The sequence below is a fragment of the Phalangium opilio genome, unplaced genomic scaffold (assembly GCF_054372755.1).
Source record: "Phalangium opilio isolate 3A_F unplaced genomic scaffold, DU_Popi_V2 ptg000329l_1, whole genome shotgun sequence".
Lineage (NCBI taxonomy): Eukaryota > Metazoa > Arthropoda > Arachnida > Opiliones > Phalangiidae > Phalangium > Phalangium opilio.
In genome coordinates this window covers 12,938,717-12,962,651 of record NW_028324226.1, presented here as the reverse complement: position 1 = coordinate 12,962,651, position 23,935 = coordinate 12,938,717, and the positions used below count along the sequence as shown (strand labels likewise).

General features: G+C 38.1%; 1 protein-coding gene and 26 pseudogenes across 1 annotated transcript; 26 read left to right on the top strand and 1 right to left on the bottom strand.

Annotated features, from left to right (window-relative positions):
* The first annotated feature begins 187 nt into the window (after positions 1 to 187).
* On the top strand, positions 188 to 290 carry LOC149611075 (5S ribosomal RNA; annotated as a pseudogene).
* Positions 291 to 412: 122 nt separating this feature from the next.
* Positions 413 to 515, top strand: LOC149611074 (5S ribosomal RNA; annotated as a pseudogene).
* Positions 516 to 892: 377 nt separating this feature from the next.
* Positions 893 to 995, top strand: LOC149611073 (5S ribosomal RNA; annotated as a pseudogene).
* Positions 996 to 1,372: 377 nt separating this feature from the next.
* Positions 1,373 to 1,475, top strand: LOC149611072 (5S ribosomal RNA; annotated as a pseudogene).
* A 121-nt stretch (positions 1,476 to 1,596) lies between these two features.
* Positions 1,597 to 1,699, top strand: LOC149611071 (5S ribosomal RNA; annotated as a pseudogene).
* A 136-nt stretch (positions 1,700 to 1,835) lies between these two features.
* Positions 1,836 to 1,938, top strand: LOC149611070 (5S ribosomal RNA; annotated as a pseudogene).
* A 122-nt stretch (positions 1,939 to 2,060) lies between these two features.
* Positions 2,061 to 2,179, top strand: LOC149611069 (5S ribosomal RNA; annotated as a pseudogene).
* Positions 2,180 to 2,315: 136 nt separating this feature from the next.
* On the top strand, positions 2,316 to 2,418 carry LOC149611068 (5S ribosomal RNA; annotated as a pseudogene).
* Positions 2,419 to 2,795: 377 nt separating this feature from the next.
* On the top strand, positions 2,796 to 2,898 carry LOC149611067 (5S ribosomal RNA; annotated as a pseudogene).
* A 377-nt stretch (positions 2,899 to 3,275) lies between these two features.
* LOC149611066 (5S ribosomal RNA) lies at positions 3,276 to 3,394 on the top strand (annotated as a pseudogene).
* A 136-nt stretch (positions 3,395 to 3,530) lies between these two features.
* On the top strand, positions 3,531 to 3,633 carry LOC149611065 (5S ribosomal RNA; annotated as a pseudogene).
* A 377-nt stretch (positions 3,634 to 4,010) lies between these two features.
* On the top strand, positions 4,011 to 4,113 carry LOC149611064 (5S ribosomal RNA; annotated as a pseudogene).
* Positions 4,114 to 4,490: 377 nt separating this feature from the next.
* On the top strand, positions 4,491 to 4,609 carry LOC149611063 (5S ribosomal RNA; annotated as a pseudogene).
* A 136-nt stretch (positions 4,610 to 4,745) lies between these two features.
* Positions 4,746 to 4,848, top strand: LOC149611062 (5S ribosomal RNA; annotated as a pseudogene).
* A 376-nt stretch (positions 4,849 to 5,224) lies between these two features.
* LOC149611061 (5S ribosomal RNA) lies at positions 5,225 to 5,327 on the top strand (annotated as a pseudogene).
* Positions 5,328 to 13,146: 7,819 nt separating this feature from the next.
* LOC149611060 (uncharacterized) lies at positions 13,147 to 15,259 on the bottom strand. Its single transcript, XM_089859066.1, has 2 exons — positions 15,153 to 15,259; positions 13,147 to 15,077 (listed from the first exon to the last, which is right to left on the bottom strand). Exon 2 carries the CDS (start codon positions 13,933 to 13,935, stop codon positions 13,210 to 13,212), a length of 726 nt encoding a protein of 241 aa, XP_089715192.1. The 5' UTR covers positions 13,936 to 15,077; positions 15,153 to 15,259; the 3' UTR covers positions 13,147 to 13,209.
* A 4,717-nt stretch (positions 15,260 to 19,976) lies between these two features.
* Positions 19,977 to 20,079, top strand: LOC149611059 (5S ribosomal RNA; annotated as a pseudogene).
* A 121-nt stretch (positions 20,080 to 20,200) lies between these two features.
* Positions 20,201 to 20,303, top strand: LOC149611058 (5S ribosomal RNA; annotated as a pseudogene).
* A 136-nt stretch (positions 20,304 to 20,439) lies between these two features.
* LOC149611057 (5S ribosomal RNA) lies at positions 20,440 to 20,542 on the top strand (annotated as a pseudogene).
* A 122-nt stretch (positions 20,543 to 20,664) lies between these two features.
* LOC149611056 (5S ribosomal RNA) lies at positions 20,665 to 20,783 on the top strand (annotated as a pseudogene).
* A 136-nt stretch (positions 20,784 to 20,919) lies between these two features.
* LOC149611055 (5S ribosomal RNA) lies at positions 20,920 to 21,022 on the top strand (annotated as a pseudogene).
* Positions 21,023 to 21,399: 377 nt separating this feature from the next.
* LOC149611054 (5S ribosomal RNA) lies at positions 21,400 to 21,502 on the top strand (annotated as a pseudogene).
* Positions 21,503 to 21,879: 377 nt separating this feature from the next.
* LOC149611053 (5S ribosomal RNA) lies at positions 21,880 to 21,998 on the top strand (annotated as a pseudogene).
* A 136-nt stretch (positions 21,999 to 22,134) lies between these two features.
* Positions 22,135 to 22,237, top strand: LOC149611052 (5S ribosomal RNA; annotated as a pseudogene).
* A 377-nt stretch (positions 22,238 to 22,614) lies between these two features.
* On the top strand, positions 22,615 to 22,717 carry LOC149611051 (5S ribosomal RNA; annotated as a pseudogene).
* Positions 22,718 to 23,094: 377 nt separating this feature from the next.
* Positions 23,095 to 23,197, top strand: LOC149611050 (5S ribosomal RNA; annotated as a pseudogene).
* A 376-nt stretch (positions 23,198 to 23,573) lies between these two features.
* Positions 23,574 to 23,676, top strand: LOC149611049 (5S ribosomal RNA; annotated as a pseudogene).
* Positions 23,677 to 23,935: the final 259 nt, after the last annotated feature.

Here is a 23,935-nt window from a genome sequence, read left to right as displayed (position 1 = left end):
TAAGCAGCGTCGAGCGCAGTCAGTACTTGGGAACACTGCGTGCGGTTGGCTTTTTCACTTTTTTTCCCCTTTTAAATTCCAATAGATATGAAAAAAGCAAACATATTTTCTTTTTGTTATTGTTTTAAAAATATGAAGGTTAATTCGTCTCACTTAATTTAAATTCGAATTATTAACTAGCACTCACGGAAACGGCCATATCACGCTGAAAACACCGGTTCTCGTCTGATCACCGAAGTTAAGCAGCGTCGAGCGCAGTCAGTACTTCGGAACACTGCGTGTTGTTGGCTTTTTCACTTTTGTTTCCTCTTTTAAACTCCGTCAGATATAAAAAAAGCAAACATATCTTCTTTTTGTTATTCTTTTATAAAGATGAAGGTTAATTAAATTCAAATTATTAGATATCACTCTCGGCAACGGCCATATCACGCTGAAAACACCGGTTCTCGTCCGATCACCGAAGTTAAGCAGCGTCGAGCGCAGTCAGTACTTGGGAACACTGCGTGCCGTTGGCTTTTTAAATTTTGTTTCCTCTTTTAAATTCCACCAGATATGAAATATCAAACATGTTTTCTTTTTTTTATTGTTTTGTAAAGATGAAGGTTAATTAAATTCAAATTATTAATTAGCACTCTCAGCAACGGACATATCACGCTACAAACAGCGGTTCTCGCCCGATCGCTGAAGTTAAGCAGCGTCGAGCGCAGTCAGTACTTGGGAGGGAGACCACTTAGGAACACTGCGTGCGGTTGGCTTTTTCACTTTTTTTTCCTCTTTTAAATTCCAATAGATATGAAAAAAGCAAACATATTTTCTTTTTGTTATTGTTTTAAAAATATGAAGGTTAATTTGTCTCACTTAATTTAAATTCGAATTATTAACTAGCACTCACGTCAACGGCCATATCACGCTGAAAACACCGGTTCTCGCCCGATCACCGAAGTTAAGCAGCGTCGAGCGCAGTCAGTACTTGGGAACACTGCGTGCCGGTGGCTTTTTAACTTTTGTTTCCTCTTTTAAATTCCACCAGATATGAAAAATCAAACATATCTTCTTTTTGTTATTGTTTTATAAAGATGAAGGTTAATTAAATTCAAATTATTAATTAGCACTCTCAGCAACGGACATATCACGCTACAAACCGCGGTTCTCGCCCGATCGCTGAAGTTAAGCAGCGTCGAGCGCAGTCAGTACTTGGGAGGGAGACCACTTAGGAACACTGCGTGCGGTTGGCTTTTTCACTTTTTTTTCCTCTTTTAAATTCCAATAGATATGAAAAAAGCAAACATATTTTCTTTTTGTTATTGTTTTAAAAAGATGAAGGTTAAATTGTCTCACTTAATTTAAATTCGAATTATTAACTAGTACTTACGGCAACGGCCATATCACGCTGAAAACACCGGTTCTCGTCTGATCACCGAAGTTAAGCAGCTTCGAGCGCAGTCAGTACTTCGGAACACTGCGTGCCGTTGGCTTTTTCACTTTTTTTCCTCTTTTAAACTCCGTCAGATATGAAGAAAGCAAACACATCTTCTTTTTGTTATTGTTTTATAAAGATGAAGGTTAATTAAATTCAAATTATTAGATATCACTCTCGGCAACGGCCATATCACGCTGAAAACACCGGTTCTCGTCCGATCACCGAAGTTAAGCAGCGTCAAGCGCAGTCAGTACTTGGGAACACTGCGTGCGGTTGGCTTTTTCACTTTTTTTCCCCTTTTAAATTCCAATAGATATGAAAAAAGCAAACATATTTTCTTTTTGTTATTGTTTTAAAAATATGAAGGTTAATTTGTCTCACTTAATTTAAATTCGAATTATTAACTAGCACTCACGGAAACGGCCATATCACGCTGAAAACACCGGTTCTCGTCTGATCACCGAAGTTAAGCAGCGTCGAGCGCAGTCAGTACTTCGGAACACTGCGTGTTGTTGGCTTTTTCACTTTTGTTTCCTCTTTTAAACTCCGTCAGATATAAAAAAAGCAAACATATCTTCTTTTTGTTATTCTTTTATAAAGATGAAGGTTAATTAAATTCAAATTATTAGATATCACTCTCGGCAACGGCCATATCACGCTGAAAACACCGGTTCTCGTCCGATCACCGAAGTTAAGCAGCGTCGAGCGCAGTCAGTACTTGGGACGGAGACCACTTAGGAACACTGCGTGCCGTTGGCTTTTTCACTTTTTTTCCTCTTTTAAATTCCAATAGATATGAAAAAAGCAAACATATTTTCTTTTTGTTATTGTTTTAAAAAAATGAAGGTTAAATTGTCTCACTTAATTTAAATTCGAATTATTAAGTAGCACTCTCGGCAACGGCCATATCACGCTGAAAACACCGGTTCTCGTCCGATCACCGAAGTTAAGCAGCGTCGAGCGCAGTCAGTACTTGGGAACACTGCGTGCCGTTGGCTTTTTAAATTTTGTTTCCTCTTTTAAATTCCACCAGATATGAAATATCAAACATATCTTCTTTTTTTTATTGTTTTGTAAAGATGAAGGTTAATTAAATTCAAATTATTAATTAGCACTCTCAGCAACGGACATATCACGCTACAAACAGCGGTTCTCGTCCGATCACCGAAGTTAAGCAGCGTCGAGCGCAGTCAGTACTTGGGACGGAGACCACTTAGGAACACTGCGTGCGGTTGGCTTATTCACTTTTTTTTCCTCTTTTAAATTCCAATAGATATGAAAAAAGCAAACATATTTTCTTTTTGTTATTGTTTTAAAAATATGAAGGTTAATTTGTCTCACTTAATTTAAATTCGAATTATTAACTAGCACTCACGGCAACGGCCATATCACGCTGAAAACCCCGGTTCTCGCCCGATCACCGAAGTTAAGCAGCGTCGAGCGCAGTCAGTACTTGGGAACACTGCGTGCCGTTGGCTTTTTAACTTTTGTTTCCTCTTTTAAATTCCACCAGATATGAAAAATCAAACATATCTTCTTTTTGTTATAGTTTTATAAAGATGAAGGTTAATTAAATTCAAATTATTAATTAGCACTCTCAGCAACGGACATATCACGCTACAAACCGCGGTTCTCGCCCGATCGCTGAAGTTAAGCAGCGTCGAGCGCAGTCAGTACTTGGGAGGGAGACCACTTAGGAACACTGCGTGCGGTTGGCTTTTTCACTTTTTTTTCCTCTTTTAAATTCCAATAGATATGAAAAAAGCAAACATATTTTCTTTTTGTTATTGTTTTAAAAAGATGAAGGTTAATTTGTCTCACTTAATTTAAATTCGAATTATTAACTAGCACTCACGGCAACGGCCATATCACGCTGAAAACACCGGTTCTCGTCCGATCACCGAAGTTAATCAGCGTCGAGCGCAGTCAGTACTTGGGACGGAGACCACTTAGGAACACTGCGTGCCGTTGGCTTTTTCACTTTTTTTCCTCTTTTAAATTCCAATAGATATGAAAAAAGCAAACATATTTTCTTTTTGTTATTGTTTTAAAAAAATTAAGGTTAAATTGTCTCACTTAATTTAAATTCGAATTATTAAGTAGCACTCTCGGCAACGGCCATATCACGCTGAAAACACCGGTTCTCGTCCGATCACCGAAGTTAAGCAGCGTCGAGCGCAGTCAGTACTTGGGAACACTGCGTGCCGTTGGCTTTTTAAATTTTGTTTCCTCTTTTAAATTCCACCAGATATGAAATATCAAACATGTCTTCTTTTTTTTATTGTTTTGTAAAGATGAAGGTTAATTAAATTCAAATTATTAATTAGCACTCTCAGCAACGGACATATCACGCTACAAACAGCGGTTCTCGCCCGATCGCTGAAGTTAAGCAGCGTCGAGCGCAGTCAGTACTTGGGAGGGAGACCACTTAGGAACACTGCGTGCGGTTGGCTTTTTCACTTTTTTTTCCTCTTTTAAATTCCAATAGATATGAAAAAAGCAAACATATTTTCTTTTTGTTATTGTTTTAAAAATATGAAGGTTAATTTGTCTCACTTAATTTAAATTCGAATTATTAACTAGCACTCACGGCAACGGCCATATCACGCTGAAAACACCGGTTCTCGCCCGATCACCGAAGTTAAGCAGCGTCGAGCGCAGTCAGTACTTGGGAACACTGCGTGCCGGTGGCTTTTTAACTTTTGTTTCCTCTTTTAAATTCCACCAGATATGAAAAATCAAACATATCTTCTTTTTGTTATTGTTTTATAAAGATGAAGGTTAATTAAATTCAAATTATTAATTAGCACTCTCAGCAACGTACATATCACGCTACAAACCGCGGTTCTCGCCCGATCGCTGAAGTTAAGCAGCGTCGAGCGCAGTCAGTACTTGGGAGGGAGACCACTTAGGAACACTGCGTGCGGTTGGCTTTTTCACTTTTTTTTCCTCTTTTAAATTCCAATAGATATGAAAAAAGCAAACATATTTTCTTTTTGTTATTGTTTTAAAAAGATGAAGGTTAATTTGTCTCACTTAATTTAAATTCGAATTATTAACTAGCACTCACGGCAACGGCCATATCACGCTTAAAACACCGGTTCTCGTCCGATCACCGAAGTTAAGCAGCGTCGAGCGCAGTCAGTACTTGGGACGGAGACCACTTAGGAACACTGCGTGCCGTTGGCTTTTTCACTTTTTTTCCTCTTTTAAATTCCAATAGATATGAAAAAAGCAAACATATTTTCTTTTTGTTATTGTTTTAAAAAAATGAAGGTTAAATTGTCTCACTTAATTTAAATTCGAATTATTAAGTAGCACTCTCGGCAACGGTCATATCACGCTGAAAACACCGGTTCTCGTCCGATCACCGAAGTTAAGCAGCGTCGAGCGCAGTCAGTACTTGGGAACACTGCGTGCCGTTGGCTTTTTAAATTTTGTTTCCTCTTTTAAATTCCACCAGATATGAAATATCAAACATGTCTTCTTTTTTTATTGTTTTGTAAAGATGAAGGTTAATTAAATTCAAATTATTAATTAGCACTCTCAGCAACGGACATATCACGCTACAAACAGCGGTTCTCGCCCGATCGCTGAAGTTAAGCAGCGTCGAGCGCAGTCAGTACTTGGGAGGGAGACCACTTAGGAACACTGCGTGCGGTTGGCTTTTTCACTTTTTTGACCTCTTTTAAATTCCAATAGATATGAAAAAAGCAAACATATTTTCTTTTTGTTATTGTTTTAAAAATATGAAGGTTAATTTGTCTCACTTAATTTAAATTCGAATTATTAACTAGCACTCACGGCAACGGCCATATCACGCTGAAAACACCGGTTCTCGCCCGATCACCGAAGTTAAGCAGCGTCGAGCGCAGTCAGTACTTGGGAACACTGCGTGCCGGTGGCTTTTTAACTTTTGTTTCCTCTTTTAAATTCCACCAGATATGAAAAATCAAACATATCTTCTTTTTGTTATTGTTTTATAAAGATGAAGGTTAATTAAATTCAAATTATTAATTAGCACTCTCAGCAACGGACATATCACGCTACAAACCGCAGAGAGTATGCAGCCAGTATGGCATACAAGATGGCGGCCACGGTTAAGTCGGAGGAGTCGTGTTTTTTCCCTCTCTCGTCTTTTTTTTGGTGGGGATATTTTTTTATAAATGAAGACCATAATATAAAATGCAAAGTTATTTATTTTCTTTAAAAGTATAGGTTTTAATATTAAAGATACATTTTCAATTTTCATATTAAAATGTATTTGATTAATTCTAAAATTAATTTCGTCTATCTTCGTAAGGAAGAAGATAAATTTTAATATTATTTTTAAATCTTACGCAAGGCATCAAGTCGTTCTTTGATATACAAAGCGTTAAGTTGTTTTCTAGCGTAGAGTTCTAGGACTAGTCTTTCGAGATCTTTAGTTTTAACTTTAAAGGTATGATAAAGTTCTTCAGTGTTTTCCATGGGTTTTTCTGGTGTTTTTTCCTCGGTCTTGATTTCGTTATTTATATTTTTGGTGTATGTTTCTGTTTCATCAAAACTGAAGGGTATATTTTTTGTTAGCCCACCTCTAATAAAGTTGCATTTGGGGAAATGTTTTAAATGTTCTTCGTAAGGATTATCATCGGGTTTCCATGCTAATAAAATACCGTCGCACTCGAAGCACTGTACTAGATCGTCGGTATGTAAGGAATAAAACCCCGCTCTGCTTAAAGTTTTTATATAGTTTCCGTCTTGAGGCCAGGAGTAAAAAGTACGATATCTCTGCAGCTCCGAGTTCATGATGAGGAATGAAAATGATTATGGGAATATCCAACTTATACATCTGCCAAACATTTCCCCCCCCCCTTTTTTTACCTCCCCCTCTTACATTCCAAGCATTCCTACCCCCCCCCCCCACATTCCTTAATATATGAAATAAAAGAAAACAATATTAAAAAGGTGACACATTTATTTTTTTTAAAGATACAAAAGAAATTACAAAGAGTATTTTTTTATAAGTTATTCTTTACGGACGCGTTTCAACATGTTTGTAACAATGATGTCATTTTTCAAACCATCTCGTCCAAAACGCTTCATGAATGATTCGTGGCTCTTTCTTTTTGTTCTTTGTATTGTATAGGCAATACAGTACAGTCCGCATGTCGAACCTGACAAGTTTTGAAGTCTTCTTTTGTTAAACGACCATTTTCTAGAATTTCTTTTAACAAATTCTTTAATCGAAGGGAGAAAGTTCCCTAAAGCCAGTGAGTCAAAATAATAACCACGTCGGTTGCCATCAAAGTAAACACTGACCCAGTGAGATCCGTCATTATAGTGATTGTCTAAATTTATTATAAGGGACGAAGGAAACTTGTCAATTTTTTCGGGTAATAAATCACTCGGATAAACCCCCATGAAATGTGGCGTGAATCTTAGAAATCGTGTTATCTGTTCGGCATTCATTTTATCTCTTAACAAACGATTGACACGTTTCTATTTTTATCTATTTGTAACAAAGCCTGGAATTCGGATAGTACGATGCAGCTCAGTGTAGTGGGCGTGGGTTTTTCAAATCCCAATTCTAATCTTAACTGTCCCTGCTTCGTAGGACTCCAATGATCGGAATGACTCGCGCTACCGTCAGGTGTCAGGTCTAAACAGTATATGGCGTAGCCCGAGGCAAAGTCATCCATAGAGATATTGTTCCCCTTGTCGTTGTAGTGACTGTTTGACCCCGAAAATAAAGTGTAATAGCTTCGGACAAATTGCTTTTTACTGTAGTGTGGTTTTAAGGCTTTGGAGGGGTATTGTTCAGAATTGATGAATGCTGCTAGATGATTGACATTCCAATGTCCAAAGTCAAAGGGGTTACTATCCAAGGTTCCATTGTATGAGGTGTGTTTTACAATAGCGATTGTAACCCGCGAAGGCTGGGTACCTAGGTAGATGTTTCCGATTGATGTGTTTAAGATATTTGGCGCAATTGTGAATATTTTAGTTTCCGTTCTAGTGTAACTATATTGGGCTGCTTTAATGCTTAAAGCTTGTTCGTGAGCAAATAGAATTTTAGGAGCTAATTGAAGCTTTAAGACGTATAATACGGCTTCAACGATTACGGGTTTATAACCATTGCCTGACGCGTTAAGTTTACCCATAAGACAAAAACTAGCTTTGCTTCTATGTAATTTTAATTTCATAGAAACGCCGTTTATCAGGTATCGGGGGATATTAAACATATCTACGTAAAGGCTGGAATACATTTCAATTTCCTCGGATAATGCTGCAAGTTTCTGGCGTTTAACAAAACCCATATTTGCTGTAAGCGAATCCATGCTTCCGCCTGTATCCTTGTAAAACAAGGAGGCACCCAAATGGGATTCTTTAGCTGCCGGACCGTAGGATGTCAGGGCCGAAAGCAATGCAGTGTACGCGTAGTTACTAGCAGCGGGTGTTGTTGCGCAATCGCCCAACTCCAAATCGACACGCTCAAATTGACTATGCTGAAAATTATTTACGGGTCCAACTTCGTCAGTGGCTGTTAAAGCAGTTCCATCTTCATTTACAATTTTAGTTCTGGTGTACAGCATTGTTAAGGCTGTGTCCACGTATTCGCTACCACTGGATGTTACTTCAAATTCAATAGGTTGGTCCCCTTTCAAAGATGTCAAAGGTTGATAAGGAACCCATTTGGAATTTTCGATGGCTGTTTGAAGAGGAGGGGGAGCGAAAATATCGAAACCCGTGCTGCAAGCTTCAGTCATTTTTAGGGAGAGAAAATATCGCGAACCGTTTTGAATGAAAGTTTACGTTTATCTGATTTAAATTTGTTTGTGTTGTTTTGTTTTATAGATTTCTTTCTCTTTGGTATTTTTTTCTTTTTAGCTAGTCTTTTCTTTGCAACCCCTCTACCGTATTGTTGTTGCACATCATCCAAAGTTTCGGTAAACCTTCTTTTAGCCGAAGTTTTCAGATCCTTTCCAGAGGCGACGTCGCTTATGATATTTGAAGAGGTGCCCAGAAACTGTTTACCAAGGAACTTTGCCCCTTTAATTAAGAAAGGGGATACGTATCTTCCGAAAGATTTCAAGAACGAACCAATACCTTCCCCGTTTTGGCTATAACCGTGTTGTCCTTGTTTCCCGACGTAAAAACTCAGACCACCACCTGACTGCGCTTGTTGGGTATAATAATCCGTGTAAACACATCTTTTGTTATCTAACGCGTTGGACTTGCGCATCTTAAATGAACTTTACAGTGCAACAGTCCAAACTGAAATAAAGCCGGTTCACCCATGTGGTCCTTTATATGGATGCCAACCTCGCTAATATAATGTTTTGACAGAGGGACGTAATGGGGTGAGACAAACGTAAGACACACGGTATCCCCGTGTTTCTTGTCTTCGATGGGTATAATACGTAAGAGGGGGGCGTGGGTGTTACCGACAATTTGTCCTTCAACCAGATCGCAATAAATATATAATTGAGATGGTACGTGGTAGTTTAACCTGGCTGGTCTATCGCTCAACCCTTGTATATTGAGAGGGTTTCTATACCCCAAAATTGCAGCTAATGATTCGTGTGTTTTGAAGATAATTTCCGTATCTTCAGTGGCATCGGTTTTTAGTTTTACATGCCCCGTCGTCTCGTTAATATGAAATAAAGAAGCGGTTTTTTCGCATACTTTGGAAGTATTGATAGTTTCCACAATGTGGTTAAGTGATTTGTAATGGCCGGCCGGTATATTATGTAGATGGTAGCTTTCGTAGCTCGTCAGTTTCCCATCTTTTCGTTCAACAAGGTCGGTTACGTCGCATTCCTTGGGGTTTTTAAATTTATTAGAGCTACTTTCTTCGACTAAATCTTCAAGTGTTTTTCTCTTGCTCGCCTTCCTCTTACTCGTTTTGTATATAACATTGTAGAAACTGCTTGTATATATTACTTCTACTAAAGAAATTTCCCATTGTCCTTGTAAATTAATAGGATCGGGTAGTTTAGTGATGTAACTACCCATAGTGTTATTAGGGTAGACATCCATACTAGCGTCGCTGGGTAGAGTTAAATAGAATTCAGATTTTCTCGACATTGTCGGCTGTTACCCACGAGTTCTGCGATTTAGGTAGACCGATAAACGATACAAAATATTCTAATTTCCCTTTACGTTTACGTTTCTTGAGTATAGTGTCTATCTTAAACAGTTTGGGTTCCACTGTTCGAATGAGCTGATCAGAGTAAAACAACCCGGTTATATGCTTGCTGTCCAAATCTTTCAAACGATATAATACGGGTTTTCTGAAGTTCACAATAGAGGCAATGATAAATACTTCCGTTGAAAAATTGGACTCATAACCTTTAGAAAATGCTGGTTTAAGTTTGCTTATTCTTACGTAATCTCCGACACGAAATTTGACGTCTTTTTTAGTAGGCTTAGTACTCATTTCCGGTTTGTAAATGTTTTTGTACACTTCCAGAACGTTAGAGGGCGAAACATTGTCGGGTGTCATTTTTATTACGGAATGATAAGAGGCATTGTAGCCTTTAACTATGTCTGTCAAATGATCTATATATCTATGAGAATTGAAATGAGTCAACATTTTGAATATTCGATGTTTCAAAGTTTTAATTAAACGTTCTACAAATGGACAGTGGAATTTTTCTGACGTCATAGAGCCATATTTGATTTTATTTTTCTTAAGAAGTTTTTGCGTCTGTGAATTAATAAATTCTTTACCTAAATCAGACCAGATGGCTTTAGGTTTGCTTTGTTCGATGATAACCTCGAGAGCTTTCGTAGCCTCGGTCGCGTGTTTTCTTTTCATGGGTACTACAAAAGCTTTTCGGGAGAAGCAGTCGACGCCCACCATCAGGTATCTGTAGTCGTCATTGTATTTAGCGATTGAACCCAGATCAGCCAGATCTACTTCGACTCTATCCGAGATGTTAAAGACGGGGATTTTACGCCTTTTGAATTTATGTATAGCTGTTTTATGCAGTGTGTAAACGTCAGTGGTTTCTAGAAAGGCTTTGACTTCGTTTCTCGAAATACCTTGAGATTTGACAGCCTTGTACAATGGGTTTAAACCAGTGAACCCTGACCGGTGTTTGGTGTTGAGATAAGTATTCTTTAAAGTTTCTACTTTTTGGAGCTTCGATAAACCTCCCATAATGTATTCTTGGCTTTAAAAGGTTGTTTCTTCGAAATTAAAGGGCTCGTTTTATTGTCAAATGTTAATCTCTTCTTCGCTTTTATATACGTTCGGGGTCGAAGTCGATTCTTCAGCGGTACAGAACTGGGCGATGCCTTGGTTGAGGGGGGCGGTGCTAATGGAGACGTTGATTTGCTTTTTGGCGCTAGAAAGTTTAGCACAAAGGGTTGAAATTCTGTCCACCCCGTCGGTGGAGTACCTACGAGTGAAGGGGCTACTCCGTACTTATTGAAGAAGGTAGGTTGTATAGTAAAATAAACTAGCTGAACTATATCTGAATCTGGGATCTTAAGGCCGTTCACGAAGAGAACCCCCGAGTCATCCCAACGTATACTAGGAGCGTTACTTGCTAAGTGGTCGAATATTTTCTTCGCCGCTCCTCTATATTTCAGGGGAAACATATTAATCCAGCTGTCTTGTTTATTCGATGGGCGGGGCTTGGAGATGTTCAGGTAGCGCTTCATCGCCTCTTCATAAAAAACCCATTTGGTTCTTTCATCTAAAGATTGATTTGAGATAATCGTGCTCATCTCCTTATCCAACTCCGATAACACTGTATTGTTTTTTGAAATCTCATTATTTGATGTTATTAATTGATTTGATGGACTATGACTTTGTTCAGGTTGTTGTTGCTCCAAGGGTACTAATGTCATTTTATTAGCGTAAACTAGTGTTTTATTCATTTTGAGAATAAACCGCCTAAAAGACTCGAAATTATTGGAAAAAGGACACTAAAGAAACCACTTCCTGTTTGTTTAGATAATATGGTTCTTTTGGCTTTCCAATGAGTATTTTTGCAAGCAATTTTACGAATATGTTTCTTGTGCTTACACAATTTATTATATACGTCGGGTTTCAGATTGACAGCTCCTTGTAAGGCGTTGTGACAACACTCGCTGATTGAATCAATAATTTCTCGATTAGAGTTTTTAAGAATAGCTAATCTTTGAGGTTTTTTAATTGCCCCAAAGCGGCTATTAAATTGATGTTTTTAGCGGCTAAACTTTTCTTTTTAATACCCGATGTTTTCTTGACCTTTCTCGGTGGTGACATCGTAAAGAATGATTAAATTTTAGTAATGTCGTTTAATTATATCGTTTTCTTCTTGGGAGTATAGATGACTATTTGTTCTCCCGGTAAAATATTTGTTCTAAACCTTAAATCGGAATGACATTTCTGGGTTAAATCGCAAAGTAAATACCCGTAAGGTTTTTCTGTCGCATCCAGATAACATTCTACAATAAATTTAGAGTTGTTGGGAGCCAATTGTTTAGAGAGAGCCACTAATTGCATAAGATCTCTCACAGTTTTCATAAGAATCATGTAATGCGCGTTTAAAGAGGCTGTTCTCAAGTTTTTTTCAAATATGTTTTGTAAAAGGGTGATGACGAATAATTTCCTATGGTGAGATTGCTTAGTAAATATTTCTGATAAAATATTATTTTTATTTTCTAACATGAGATCGTCTAATACGATTAGTATTGTTTTAGAGCCATCGTATATAGTAACGTCGGGTAAACCTTGACGCATTATTACGCCCATTTCTTTCAATTTATCGTAGCAAGGCTGATATATACTATAATGCCAAACAACTAAATCGACTTTAGGTTCAAACATTTTGTCCTTATTTTCAATTATTCGTTTGCATAAAACTGTCTTACCTGATCCCGAAGGACCGAAAATAATCAAATTTCCAGGTGTAGTGAACGGTATCATAGCTAACACTCGAATGAAACTTATTTGTAACTATCATTCGTACTTAAACGTATTCAATTAATGCGTGAACGCGCGCAAACCCCGGGTCGCGAACCCCAAACGCGGGGGGGGGGTAGGGGGGCCCAAACGACACGCGGGGGGAGGGGGGAAGCGCGGCGCGGGTAGGCCATCGTGAACGCGTAGAAATAATTTTGAAAAGTAGGGCCATCATGCTGCCTTTCACTATAGGGGCGAAGCTTTTAACATGGACTGTCACTATTTGAGATGGTAAATACGGTTAAACTAAAGACCCTTGTACGGTCAATCGAAGAAACGCTGAAGGGGTTTCTCTAAATGTCCCCCCAAAAAAAAGTCGCCTGAAATACATTTTTAGTCCAATGGCAAGGTTTCGTATAATTTTGCCCGCGAAAATTTTCTACCCTTGTACGTACTAAATACCTCGAAGTCATTTGTTTGCTCTCGAACACGCCTTGACCCTAGTAAAAAGTATAAAATGAAGAGGTTGAGACCTCAAAGTTATCATTCTCTCTGAACCATGAACCACCACCACCACAGCCAACACGGAGCGATGGACCTTTCCGCAACATGGGGAAGTAAAAAAAAAAAAAAAAAATTGTTGTAAATATTTTAAATAAAATAAATTGTTTTTGCCTTATTTACTTCGTTTTATTTAAAATAAGTTCCTATCAAAAAATCGACAAGTTTTTCCTACACTTTAGTTATATCTACTTTTATATTTCTTAGGCTTAAAATTTAAAAACTAGAAATTTATATCATTTCTGTGTTGTATTAGTTATATAAAATGGAACAGTTTTTCAGTTTTAAATTCAATTTATTTTTGAAACATCAATGAAAAAAAACAAATTATCAAACAGACATAAATTTAAAAATGCGTTAACATGTGCATTCTCTCTTTTAAAAATGTTATTTGACCCGAAATTACCGAGAATACATTATAGTTATAAAATTTACTTTCAAGATTTTCTTCTTCCAGTACATTATTAAATTTCATTACCACTTGGTACGATGTTACGAAATTGGTGAAGTAACCCACCACTGCATCGAATTTTTCGGGCTGCCCATCTAAACACGGTATGCGATCGTGTTCGCCGTATAAATTATCATAAATATCATTATAAAATTCTATAATAATATCAGCCATGTGCGTGAATACAATTTCATGGTTACTTAACTTAATAAGATGCTCCTTAACGGCGTTCGAAACTCGGTTCAATGCCGCTGTTTCCATACTGTCCAAAACAATGGAGTCCTCATTTAGTAGATCTTTAATGTGACACGTATTATGATACGCCACGACAGTTGTTTTTTCATTTGCGTTATCGATCAAAACGATTTCAAAGTTATTGGTTTCGTGGCCCGCCGTCCAGCCTGCTAATACGGGTAAACGCGGGATCAACTTCTCCCAGGTACTTGTTGAAATGGCGAAACTTTTTACCGACTGCTTCTTACATAAGCGAATCTCGGGATCGAGGGTGCCGTTCACGAACCCCGTTGTCAGGAACAACTCTCTAGAAATGTGGAATCTACCGTTGATTTTTCGTTCGTTAGTTACGCCAATCTTCCTCTTAACAGCTTCTTGATTTTCCATGTTGCACGTTTAAGGTCTTCTCGAATAATGATACTCTCCTCTGTCGTGTTCCACGGTTTTTATACTAAATTTCCTAAGTAGCTATCGCGAAATATCTATTGTCCTTGACTGTTCCGTTGTTAGATTGTAGGCGTATTTTTATGTCAAAGTTCTGAAACCAAATATTAAGGAATTCTAACATTCCCAAAATCAGTAATATAAAGAATACAATAAGTAGTTTTTGAGGGTTAACCTCCAAGATCCGACGAATTCTTGACAACCTTTGTGTACTTGCCTCCATAACAGCTGACGAGTAAGTAAATAACACAATAGTAAACTTGACCTATTTATCTATTATGACCCACATTCCTGACCTGTCAATATTTGATTGACGAAATATTTTCCTAACATCTTCAAAGACCTAAGGTCATTGTTGAAGAACCCTCTCCCCTTCTTCGATTATAAGCGTATTTTTAGGTGCGTTTTTCAAACCAGAGATTAAGGAATTCCAGCACTCTCAAGACCAATAAGATAAATAGCACAATGAGCAGTTTTTAAATCTCCAAGATCCGACGAATTCCTGACAAGCTTTGTGTACCTGACAGTTGAGGAGTAAATAAATTACACAATAGTAAACTTGACCTATTTATCTACTATTCTCAACATTCCTTAAATAGAACTGTCACAATTTGATTGATTGAAGAAATTCTTTCCTAACATTTTCTCAATGTCATTGTTGAAGAAGTCCCCACCTAGTGGAATGTCGTACCAACTCTTTTGTTATAATTATTCCTTTTGTTGAATTATAAAATCTATTGCAAATTCGTTGTTTTGTTATACGACTATTTGACACCCTGTCAAGCCATCGTACGTCTATCTTATATCACCTATTGTTCACTGTCAAACAATGTTAGACGTGTTTAAACATGTCGGAAATCAGCTGCGATGGCCTTTGCTAGTACCTTGTATTGTTAGTCAATAATTTCGAAAAATCAACTGTCCTTGACCCCCCTTGAGAGGAGGAAGAGAAGGGGGGGGTAGGAATCTAGTATAAAGAACGTGAGAAAATAACAGTACTTCACAGTCGAACATCAATCGTCAAAACCTCAACATGGACGCTGAAGCACTTCGCTGGACACTTGACGAAATGGCCGTAAATAAGCCTTGGAACATAGTCGAAATTAACAAGTTTTATTATTTTCTATGCTCTTATTTACACTTAGATCCTTCTAATATACCTTCAACATTACCCGGTTTTATCATAAATGGCGGCTTAAATATTATTCAAACGTTCCTCGATCTAATAGACTATATGAAGAACGTTCCTCGTACACCTGAAACCTGTCAAACACATGACGAATTGGAACATTTATATAATTTAATTCCTACCCCTTTAAAAATTTCTTACTTAGACCGCGTGAAAAGACGGAAGCAAGAAATGGAACGGGATAACCATGAATCTTTAAGACCCAGTTTCGATAATTCTCAAACAGGCAGGGAGATGGGGGAGATTCTAGATAACGCGTGTCAACAAGACGAGACGGAGAACGACCCTTTTGAATATATGTCTCTGAACTTTTCCGATTACGCCCCCAGCGAAAAGAGCTCCATCGTAGATTCGGAGGAGGCGGAGGCGAATGTTTATGATCAATGGGGAGGGGGGTGTCCCCCTTCACCTATAGAAGATGTACCCTCTTGCGAAATTCTAGAGCAGAGCGAGAGATTTTTTGAACATTTTAATATGTATGGGAGGGAAATAACTCTAAATATAACTGATGATCCTGTGGATAGTATATGTTCTATTACGGAACACGTATTAAGAGAATATAGAGCAACAGATTACGTGCAAATAACTTTACGAAGTCTGGGTATAAACTGTCGTTCGGAACTTGAATTATCCTTTAAAAGACTCGATCAAGTAGACCCTTCTATTCTCTTTGATCAACTAGCCGAGTTACTTTATGATGATGAGATCGAACATTTTTTTCAAGGACCTATAAAAATGATATTTAGTATAGTCAGAATACCAGAAGGGTATGGACGGTCTAATCGTAGACAACTCAAGCCCTTCAGTATTTTTTCAAAGGATCGAAGGGGGATTCGACGAATACCTAACACTGATAATCTCTGTTTAGCGCGTAGCCTTTGTGTTGCTGTCGCTCATCGTGTCCACATGAACAATAAAAACAACACCGAGTTAAAAAACCGTTACAAGAACATATCAGAAACCGGGCCCCGATTCACAACTCAAAAAACAGCCTCTTTAGATCTTTGTCGAAAGGCCGGAGTCTCTGTATCCGAATGCGGTACCCCCGATTCATTCCAGAAATTTAAAATTTATTTATCCTCCTATTCTATATTCGTCTATAAATTCGAAAACAGAGTTCCAATTCTAATTTTAGGCGAAAATGACCCTACAGATACCAGACCACGCCTCTTTCTACTTAATGAGAATAATCACTATAACGTCATAACAAATTTAAAACCATTGTTTAGTCACGAACACTTTTGCGAGAAGTGCCTCACACCTTACTGGCGTGTTCAATCTCATAAATGTAATGATTTTTGCTTTAAATGTATGCGTCCGACTGTTTGTCATGGACGTGAAAAAACATGCGGCTCCTGCCTACGAAAATTCTGGGGTGACGATTGTTATAACAGCCATTTGGTTCCTGTTGGTAACAAAAAAGCCCTTTGCGAGCGGCTTTACCATTGCAAAAGCTGCTTTAAAATAATTGATTTCGGAAAACGTACTACTAGACATAGCTGTGGGGAGATTTTCTGTCCTATATGTGGGAAGCATCAACCCAGTGATCATTTATGCTACATTCAAGTGATCAAAGACAAAACAATCAATGTTAACCCTGCTAAAAAACCACGCAATAATTTACCCGAACTAATGTATGTTTTCTTCGACATTGAATGTATACAAACGAAAAGATGCCCAGAAAAGTTGGGAGCGTACGAGCATCAAGCCATCTTATGCGTGAGCATCTCTGTTTGCGGAGACTGCATTGACGAAACGTCCCTCGATTTTAATTGTATTAAATGTAATCAATTTGGGCCTCGCAAACAACGCTTCACAGGTGGCAAACCTATTGGTTGGTTCCTAGATTACTTGATTAGCTTATTCGACGTGAAGAAAGTCATCGTGGTGTCTCATTTTGGTAGTAACTATGACAACCAACTATTAATTAGAGAAATAATTAATCGTGACGAGAAATTTGTACCCGAATCATTGAAAATTAACGGAACTCGGATTTTAGAAATGAAACTATCAAATATATTATTCCTTGATTCATATAATTTCATCCCAGTCGCTTTATCCAAATTTCCCGCTACTTTCGGTCTCCCTAATGCCGCTAAAGGGTATTTTCCTCATTTCCTTTTCAACGTAGTGGACCACGAGTTCATTATTGACAGACAGGAAGAGACTAACTACGTATTGGAGGACACTCTACCACCGACAGAAGCTTACGGGTGTCAGTATTTCACCAGGAAAAACTTGGACACTTTCTTAAAATGGCACACTTCAGAAGTCAGTAAGGGTAAAGGCTTTAATTTTTTAAAGGAGCTTTATCATTATTGCGAGAACGACACTCTACTCTTATTTTTGGGGTGTTTAACCTTTCGGTCGCTCCTACTTAAAGTTACTAGCGTAGACCCATTTAATTGCGGATCAGTTACCCTCCCAGGCGTTTGTTCCTATGTCTATCGTAAAAATTATCTCAAATCCAACACCATTAGCATCATCCCATCAAACTACTACAGACTTGGCGAAAATCAATCTTTCGGCGCTATTGAATGGCTAGAATGGACGTCTCACGAGAGAAACATTCTTATTCAATCCTCTTTTAGAGGTAGGGAGGTTAAAATCCAAACCCTAAAGGTAGATGGTTATTGCCCCACAAACAAAGAAGTGTTCGAATTCATGGGATGCTACTATCATGGCTGTAAAGTTCACTTCCCTATAAACAGAAACATGATTTTACATGGCGACCCCACTCAAACATTAAATACGAGGTACACAAAAACCGAGAAAAAAATTTGTAAACTAGAAGCCCTCCACTACAAAGTGAATGTCAAATGGGAATGCGAGTGGCTACAGGACAAAACAAATAACACCGAAATAAATGATTTTTTAAAACGCAACGACATTCGTATTAAAACAGCCAAAAGATTGAACCCACGTGATGCTTTCTTTGGAGGCCGTTGTAGCGCTAACAAACTGTACCATAAAACAGCTGGTACAGAAAAAATGCACTACGTTGATTTCACCAGTTTATATCCGTTCGTGAACAAAACGGGTAAAATTCCTATTGGACATCCTCAAATTATTTTAGATAATTTCCCCGACATATTTTCTTTTGATGGCCTTCTCAAATGTGACATACTTCCGGCTCAAAATCTCATACATCCGGTTTTACCAGCTCGGATAAATGGTAAGCTCACCTTTCCCCTATGTTACACCTGTTGTAAAACTCAATTTCAAGGTGACTGTTCACACACACCTGATCAGAGAGAGCTGCGGGGTACCTGGGTTACCGACGAGTTGAGATACGCCGTAGAGCGAGGATACAAAATCACGCGCATGTACGAAGCCTGGTCCTACAAAATAACGCAATACAACACAGAGACTAAACAAGGCGGTATTTTTAAAGACTACGTAAACGCCTTTTTAGAGTACAAAACTCTGGCTAGCGGTTTCCCTGCCGATTGTATCACCCAGGAGGACAAAGAAAACTATGTCAGGAACTACAAAGAAGTTGAGGGGATAGATCTAGATATAGATAAAATCGAAAAGAACGAAGGGTTGAGATGCCTCAGTAAGCTTATGCTTAACTCTTTTTGGGGGAAATTTGGACAGAAAACTAGACACGCCTCAACAGACATCATAAAAGAAGCCAAGACTCTATACGAATTGATCCTCAACCCCGATAAAGAAGTAAAAAGTCTCATGACTTTAAATGACAACACCATCTTAGTTAAATCAGAAGACATTGTCGAGAATGAGATAGCTCATAAACACACTAATGTCGTCATAGCCTGTTATACCACAACTATGGCACGCCTTCATCTTTTAAAACATCTCGAGGTGGTAGGTGACCTCTGTTTTTATATGGATACCGATAGCCTGATTTACCTCTCACCAGATGGCGTCCCTATACTCCCCACGGGTGATTATCTTGGCGAATTAAAAAATGAACTAGAATCCTACGGTAAAGACGCATATATTTGTGAATTCGGAAGTGCTGGGGCTAAAAACTATTCCATGAACATTTACGATCCCGCAACAGAAAAAATTACCAATATAATTAAAGTTAAGGGATTCTACTTAAATTCATCAACCGAGAATCATGTAAACTTTGACATTATGAAAAAATTATTAGGCGTAAACAACCAGGGGAAACCTGAAATGAATTCTATCCAAGTACCCATTGGCCCCCAAATACGTCGCCTGCCCAATCATACCCTCATTACAATAGATCAAACAAAAATATATCAAGTAGTCGTCGACAAAGTCAGAGTTTTCCCCGATTATACTACCACACCATATGGTTATCAAACCAATTGAATTTAAAAAAAAAATTGATTTGTGTGTATATAATTTTTGTATTTTAATTAATATGTTTAATTAATATTAATTGTTATTAGCTTTATTACACTCAGAATAAAATTTACCATTACTGTGAAATAATTTCTTATTTTATGAAAAAAATATCTTTAAATAATCTCCCCACCAAAAAAAGACGAGAGAGCGAAAAAACACGGCTCCTCCGACTTAACAGTGGCCGCCATCTTGTATGCCATACTGGCTGCATACTCTCTAACCGCGGTTCTCGCCCGATCGCTGAAGTTAAGCAGCGTCGAGCGCAGTCAGTACTTGGGAGGGAGACCACTTAGGAACACTGCGTGCGGTTGGCTTTTTCACTTTTTTTTCCTCTTTTAAATTCCAATAGATATGAAAAAAGCAAACATATTTTCTTTTTGTTATTGTTTTAAAAAGATGAAGGTTAAATTGTCTCACTTAATTTAAATTCGAATTATTAACTAGTACTTACGGCAACGGCCATATCACGCTGAAAACACCGGTTCTCGTCTGATCACCGAAGTTAAGCAGCTTCGAGCGCAGTCAGTACTTCGGAACACTGCGTGCCGTTGGCTTTTTCACTTTTTTTCCTCTTTTAAACTCCGTCAGATATGAAGAAAGCAAACACATCTTCTTTTTGTTATTGTTTTATAAAGATGAAGGTTAATTAAATTCAAATTATTAGATATCACTCTCGGCAACGGCCATATCACGCTGAAAACACCGGTTCTCGTCCGATCACCGAAGTTAAGCAGCGTCAAGCGCAGTCAGTACTTGGGAACACTGCGTGCGGTTGGCTTTTTCACTTTTTTTCCCCTTTTAAATTCCAATAGATATGAAAAAAGCAAACATATTTTCTTTTTGTTATTGTTTTAAAAATATGAAGGTTAATTTGTCTCACTTAATTTAAATTCGAATTATTAACTAGCACTCACGGAAACGGCCATATCACGCTGAAAACACCGGTTCTCGTCTGATCACCGAAGTTAAGCAGCGTCGAGCGCAGTCAGTACTTCGGAACACTGCGTGTTGTTGGCTTTTTCACTTTTGTTTCCTCTTTTAAACTCCGTCAGATATAAAAAAAGCAAACATATCTTCTTTTTGTTATTCTTTTATAAAGATGAAGGTTAATTAAATTCAAATTATTAGATATCACTCTCGGCAACGGCCATATCACGCTGAAAACACCGGTTCTCGTCCGATCACCGAAGTTAAGCAGCGTCGAGCGCAGTCAGTACTTGGGACGGAGACCACTTAGGAACACTGCGTGCCGTTGGCTTTTTCACTTTTTTTCCTCTTTTAAATTCCAATAGATATGAAAAAAGCAAACATATTTTCTTTTTGTTATTGTTTTAAAAAAATGAAGGTTAAATTGTCTCACTTAATTTAAATTCGAATTATTAAGTAGCACTCTCGGCAACGGCCATATCACGCTGAAAACACCGGTTCTCGTCCGATCACCGAAGTTAAGCAGCGTCGAGCGCAGTCAGTACTTGGGAACACTGCGTGCCGTTGGCTTTTTAAATTTTGTTTCCTCTTTTAAATTCCACCAGATATGAAATATCAAACATATCTTCTTTTTTTTATTGTTTTGTAAAGATGAAGGTTAATTAAATTCAAATTATTAATTAGCACTCTCAGCAACGGACATATCACGCTACAAACAGCGGTTCTCGTCCGATCACCGAAGTTAAGCAGCGTCGAGCGCAGTCAGTACTTGGGACGGAGACCACTTAGGAACACTGCGTGCGGTTGGCTTATTCACTTTTTTTTCCTCTTTTAAATTCCAATAGATATGAAAAAAGCAAACATATTTTCTTTTTGTTATTGTTTTAAAAATATGAAGGTTAATTTGTCTCACTTAATTTAAATTCGAATTATTAACTAGCACTCACGGCAACGGCCATATCACGCTGAAAACCCCGGTTCTCGCCCGATCACCGAAGTTAAGCAGCGTCGAGCGCAGTCAGTACTTGGGAACACTGCGTGCCGTTGGCTTTTTAACTTTTGTTTCCTCTTTTAAATTCCACCAGATATGAAAAATCAAACATATCTTCTTTTTGTTATTGTTTTATAAAGATGAAGGTTAATTAAATTCAAATTATTAATTAGCACTCTCAGCAACGGACATATCACGCTACAAACCGCGGTTCTCGCCCGATCGCTGAAGTTAAGCAGCGTCGAGCGCAGTCAGTACTTGGGAGGGAGACCACTTAGGAACACTGCGTGCGGTTGGCTTTTTCACTTTTTTTTCCTCTTTTAAATTCCAATAGATATGAAAAAAGCAAACATATTTTCTTTTTGTTATTGTTTTAAAAAGATGAAGGTTAATTTGTCTCACTTAATTTAAATTCGAATTATTAACTAGCACTCACGGCAACGGCCATATCACGCTGAAAACACCGGTTCTCGTCCGATCACCGAAGTTAATCAGCGTCGAGCGCAGTCAGTACTTGGGACGGAGACCACTTAGGAACACTGCGTGCCGTTGGCTTTTTCACTTTTTTTCCTCTTTTAAATTCCAATAGATATGAAAAAAGCAAACATATTTTCTTTTTGTTATTGTTTTAAAAAAATTAAGGTTAAATTGTCTCACTTAATTTAAATTCGAATTATTAAGTAGCACTCTCGGCAACGGCCATATCACGCTGAAAACACCGGTTCTCGTCCGATCACCGAAGTTAAGCAGCGTCGAGCGCAGTCAGTACTTGGGAACACTGCGTGCCGTTGGCTTTTTAAATTTTGTTTCCTCTTTTAAATTCCACCAGATATGAAATATCAAACATGTCTTCTTTTTTTTATTGTTTTGTAAAGATGAAGGTTAATTAAATTCAAATTATTAATTAGCACTCTCAGCAACGGACATATCACGCTACAAACAGCGGTTCTCGCCCGATCGCTGAAGTTAAGCAGCGTCGAGCGCAGTCAGTACTTGGGAGGGAGACCACTTAGGAACACTGCGTGCGGTTGGCTTTTTCACTTTTTTTTCCTCTTTTAAATTCCAATAGATATGAAAAAAGCAAACATATTTTCTTTTTGTTATTGTTTTAAAAATATGAAGGTTAATTTGTCTCACTTAATTTAAATTCGAATTATTAACTAGCACTCACGGCAACGGCCATATCACGCTGAAAACACCGGTTCTCGCCCGATCACCGAAGTTAAGCAGCGTCGAGCGCAGTCAGTACTTGGGAACACTGCGTGCCGGTGGCTTTTTAACTTTTGTTTCCTCTTTTAAATTCCACCAGATATGAAAAATCAAACATATCTTCTTTTTGTTATTTTTTTATAAAGATGAAGGTTAATTAAATTCAAATTATTAATTAGCACTCTCAGCAACGGACATATCACGCTACAAACAGCGGTTCTCGCCCGATCGCTGAAGTTAAGCAGCGTCGAGCGCAGTCAGTACTTGGGAGGGAGACCACTTAGGAACACTGCGTGCGGTTGGCTTTTTCACTTTTTTTTCCTCTTTTAAATTCCAATAGATATGAAAAAAGCAAACATATTTTCTTTTTGTTATTGTTTTAAAAATATGAAGGTTAATTTGTCTCACTTAATTTAAATTCGAATTATTAACTAGCACTCACGGCAACGGCCATATCACGCTGAAAACACCGGTTCTCGCCCGATCACCGAAGTTAAGCAGCGTCGAGCGCAGTCAGTACTTGGGAACACTGCGTGCCGGTGGCTTTTTAACTTTTGTTTCCTCTTTTAAATTCCACCAGATATGAAAAATCAAACATATCTTCTTTTTGTTATTTTTTTATAAAGATGAAGGTTAATTAAATTCAAATTACTAATTAGCACTCTCAGCAACGGACATATCACGCTACAAACCGCGGTTCTCGCCCGATCGCTGAAGTTAAGCAGCGTCGAGCGCAGTCAGTACTTGGGAGGGAGACCACTTAGGAACACTGCGTGCGGTTGGCTTTTTCACTTTTTTTCCTCTTTTAAATTCCAATAGATATGAAAAAAGCAAACATATTTTCTTTTTGTTATTGTTTTAAAAAGATGAAGGTTAAATTGTCTCACTTAATTTAAATTCGAATTATTAACTAGTACTTACGGCAACGGCCATATCACGCTGAAAACACCGGTTCTCGTCTGATCACCGAAGTTAAGCAGCTTCGAGCGCAGTCAGTACTTCGGAACACTGCGTGCCGTTGGCTTTTTCACTTTTTTTCCTCTTTTAAACTCCGTCAGATATGAAGAAAGCAAACACATCTTCTTTTTGTTATTGTTTTATAAAGATGAAGGTTAATTAAATTCAAATTATTAGATATCACTCTCGGCAACGGCCATATCACGCTGAAAACACCGGTTCTCGTCCGATCACCGAAGTTAAGCAGCGTCAAGCGCAGTCAATACTTGGGAACACTGCGTGCGGTTGGCTTTTTCACTTTTTTTCCCCTTTTAAATTCCAATAGA

Bases quoted from the DNA above. Each gene is read 5' to 3' on its own strand.
- LOC149611060 (XM_089859066.1), bottom strand. From the start codon at position 13,935: ATGGAAAATCAAGAAGCTGTTAAGAGGAAGATTGGCGTAACTAACGAA.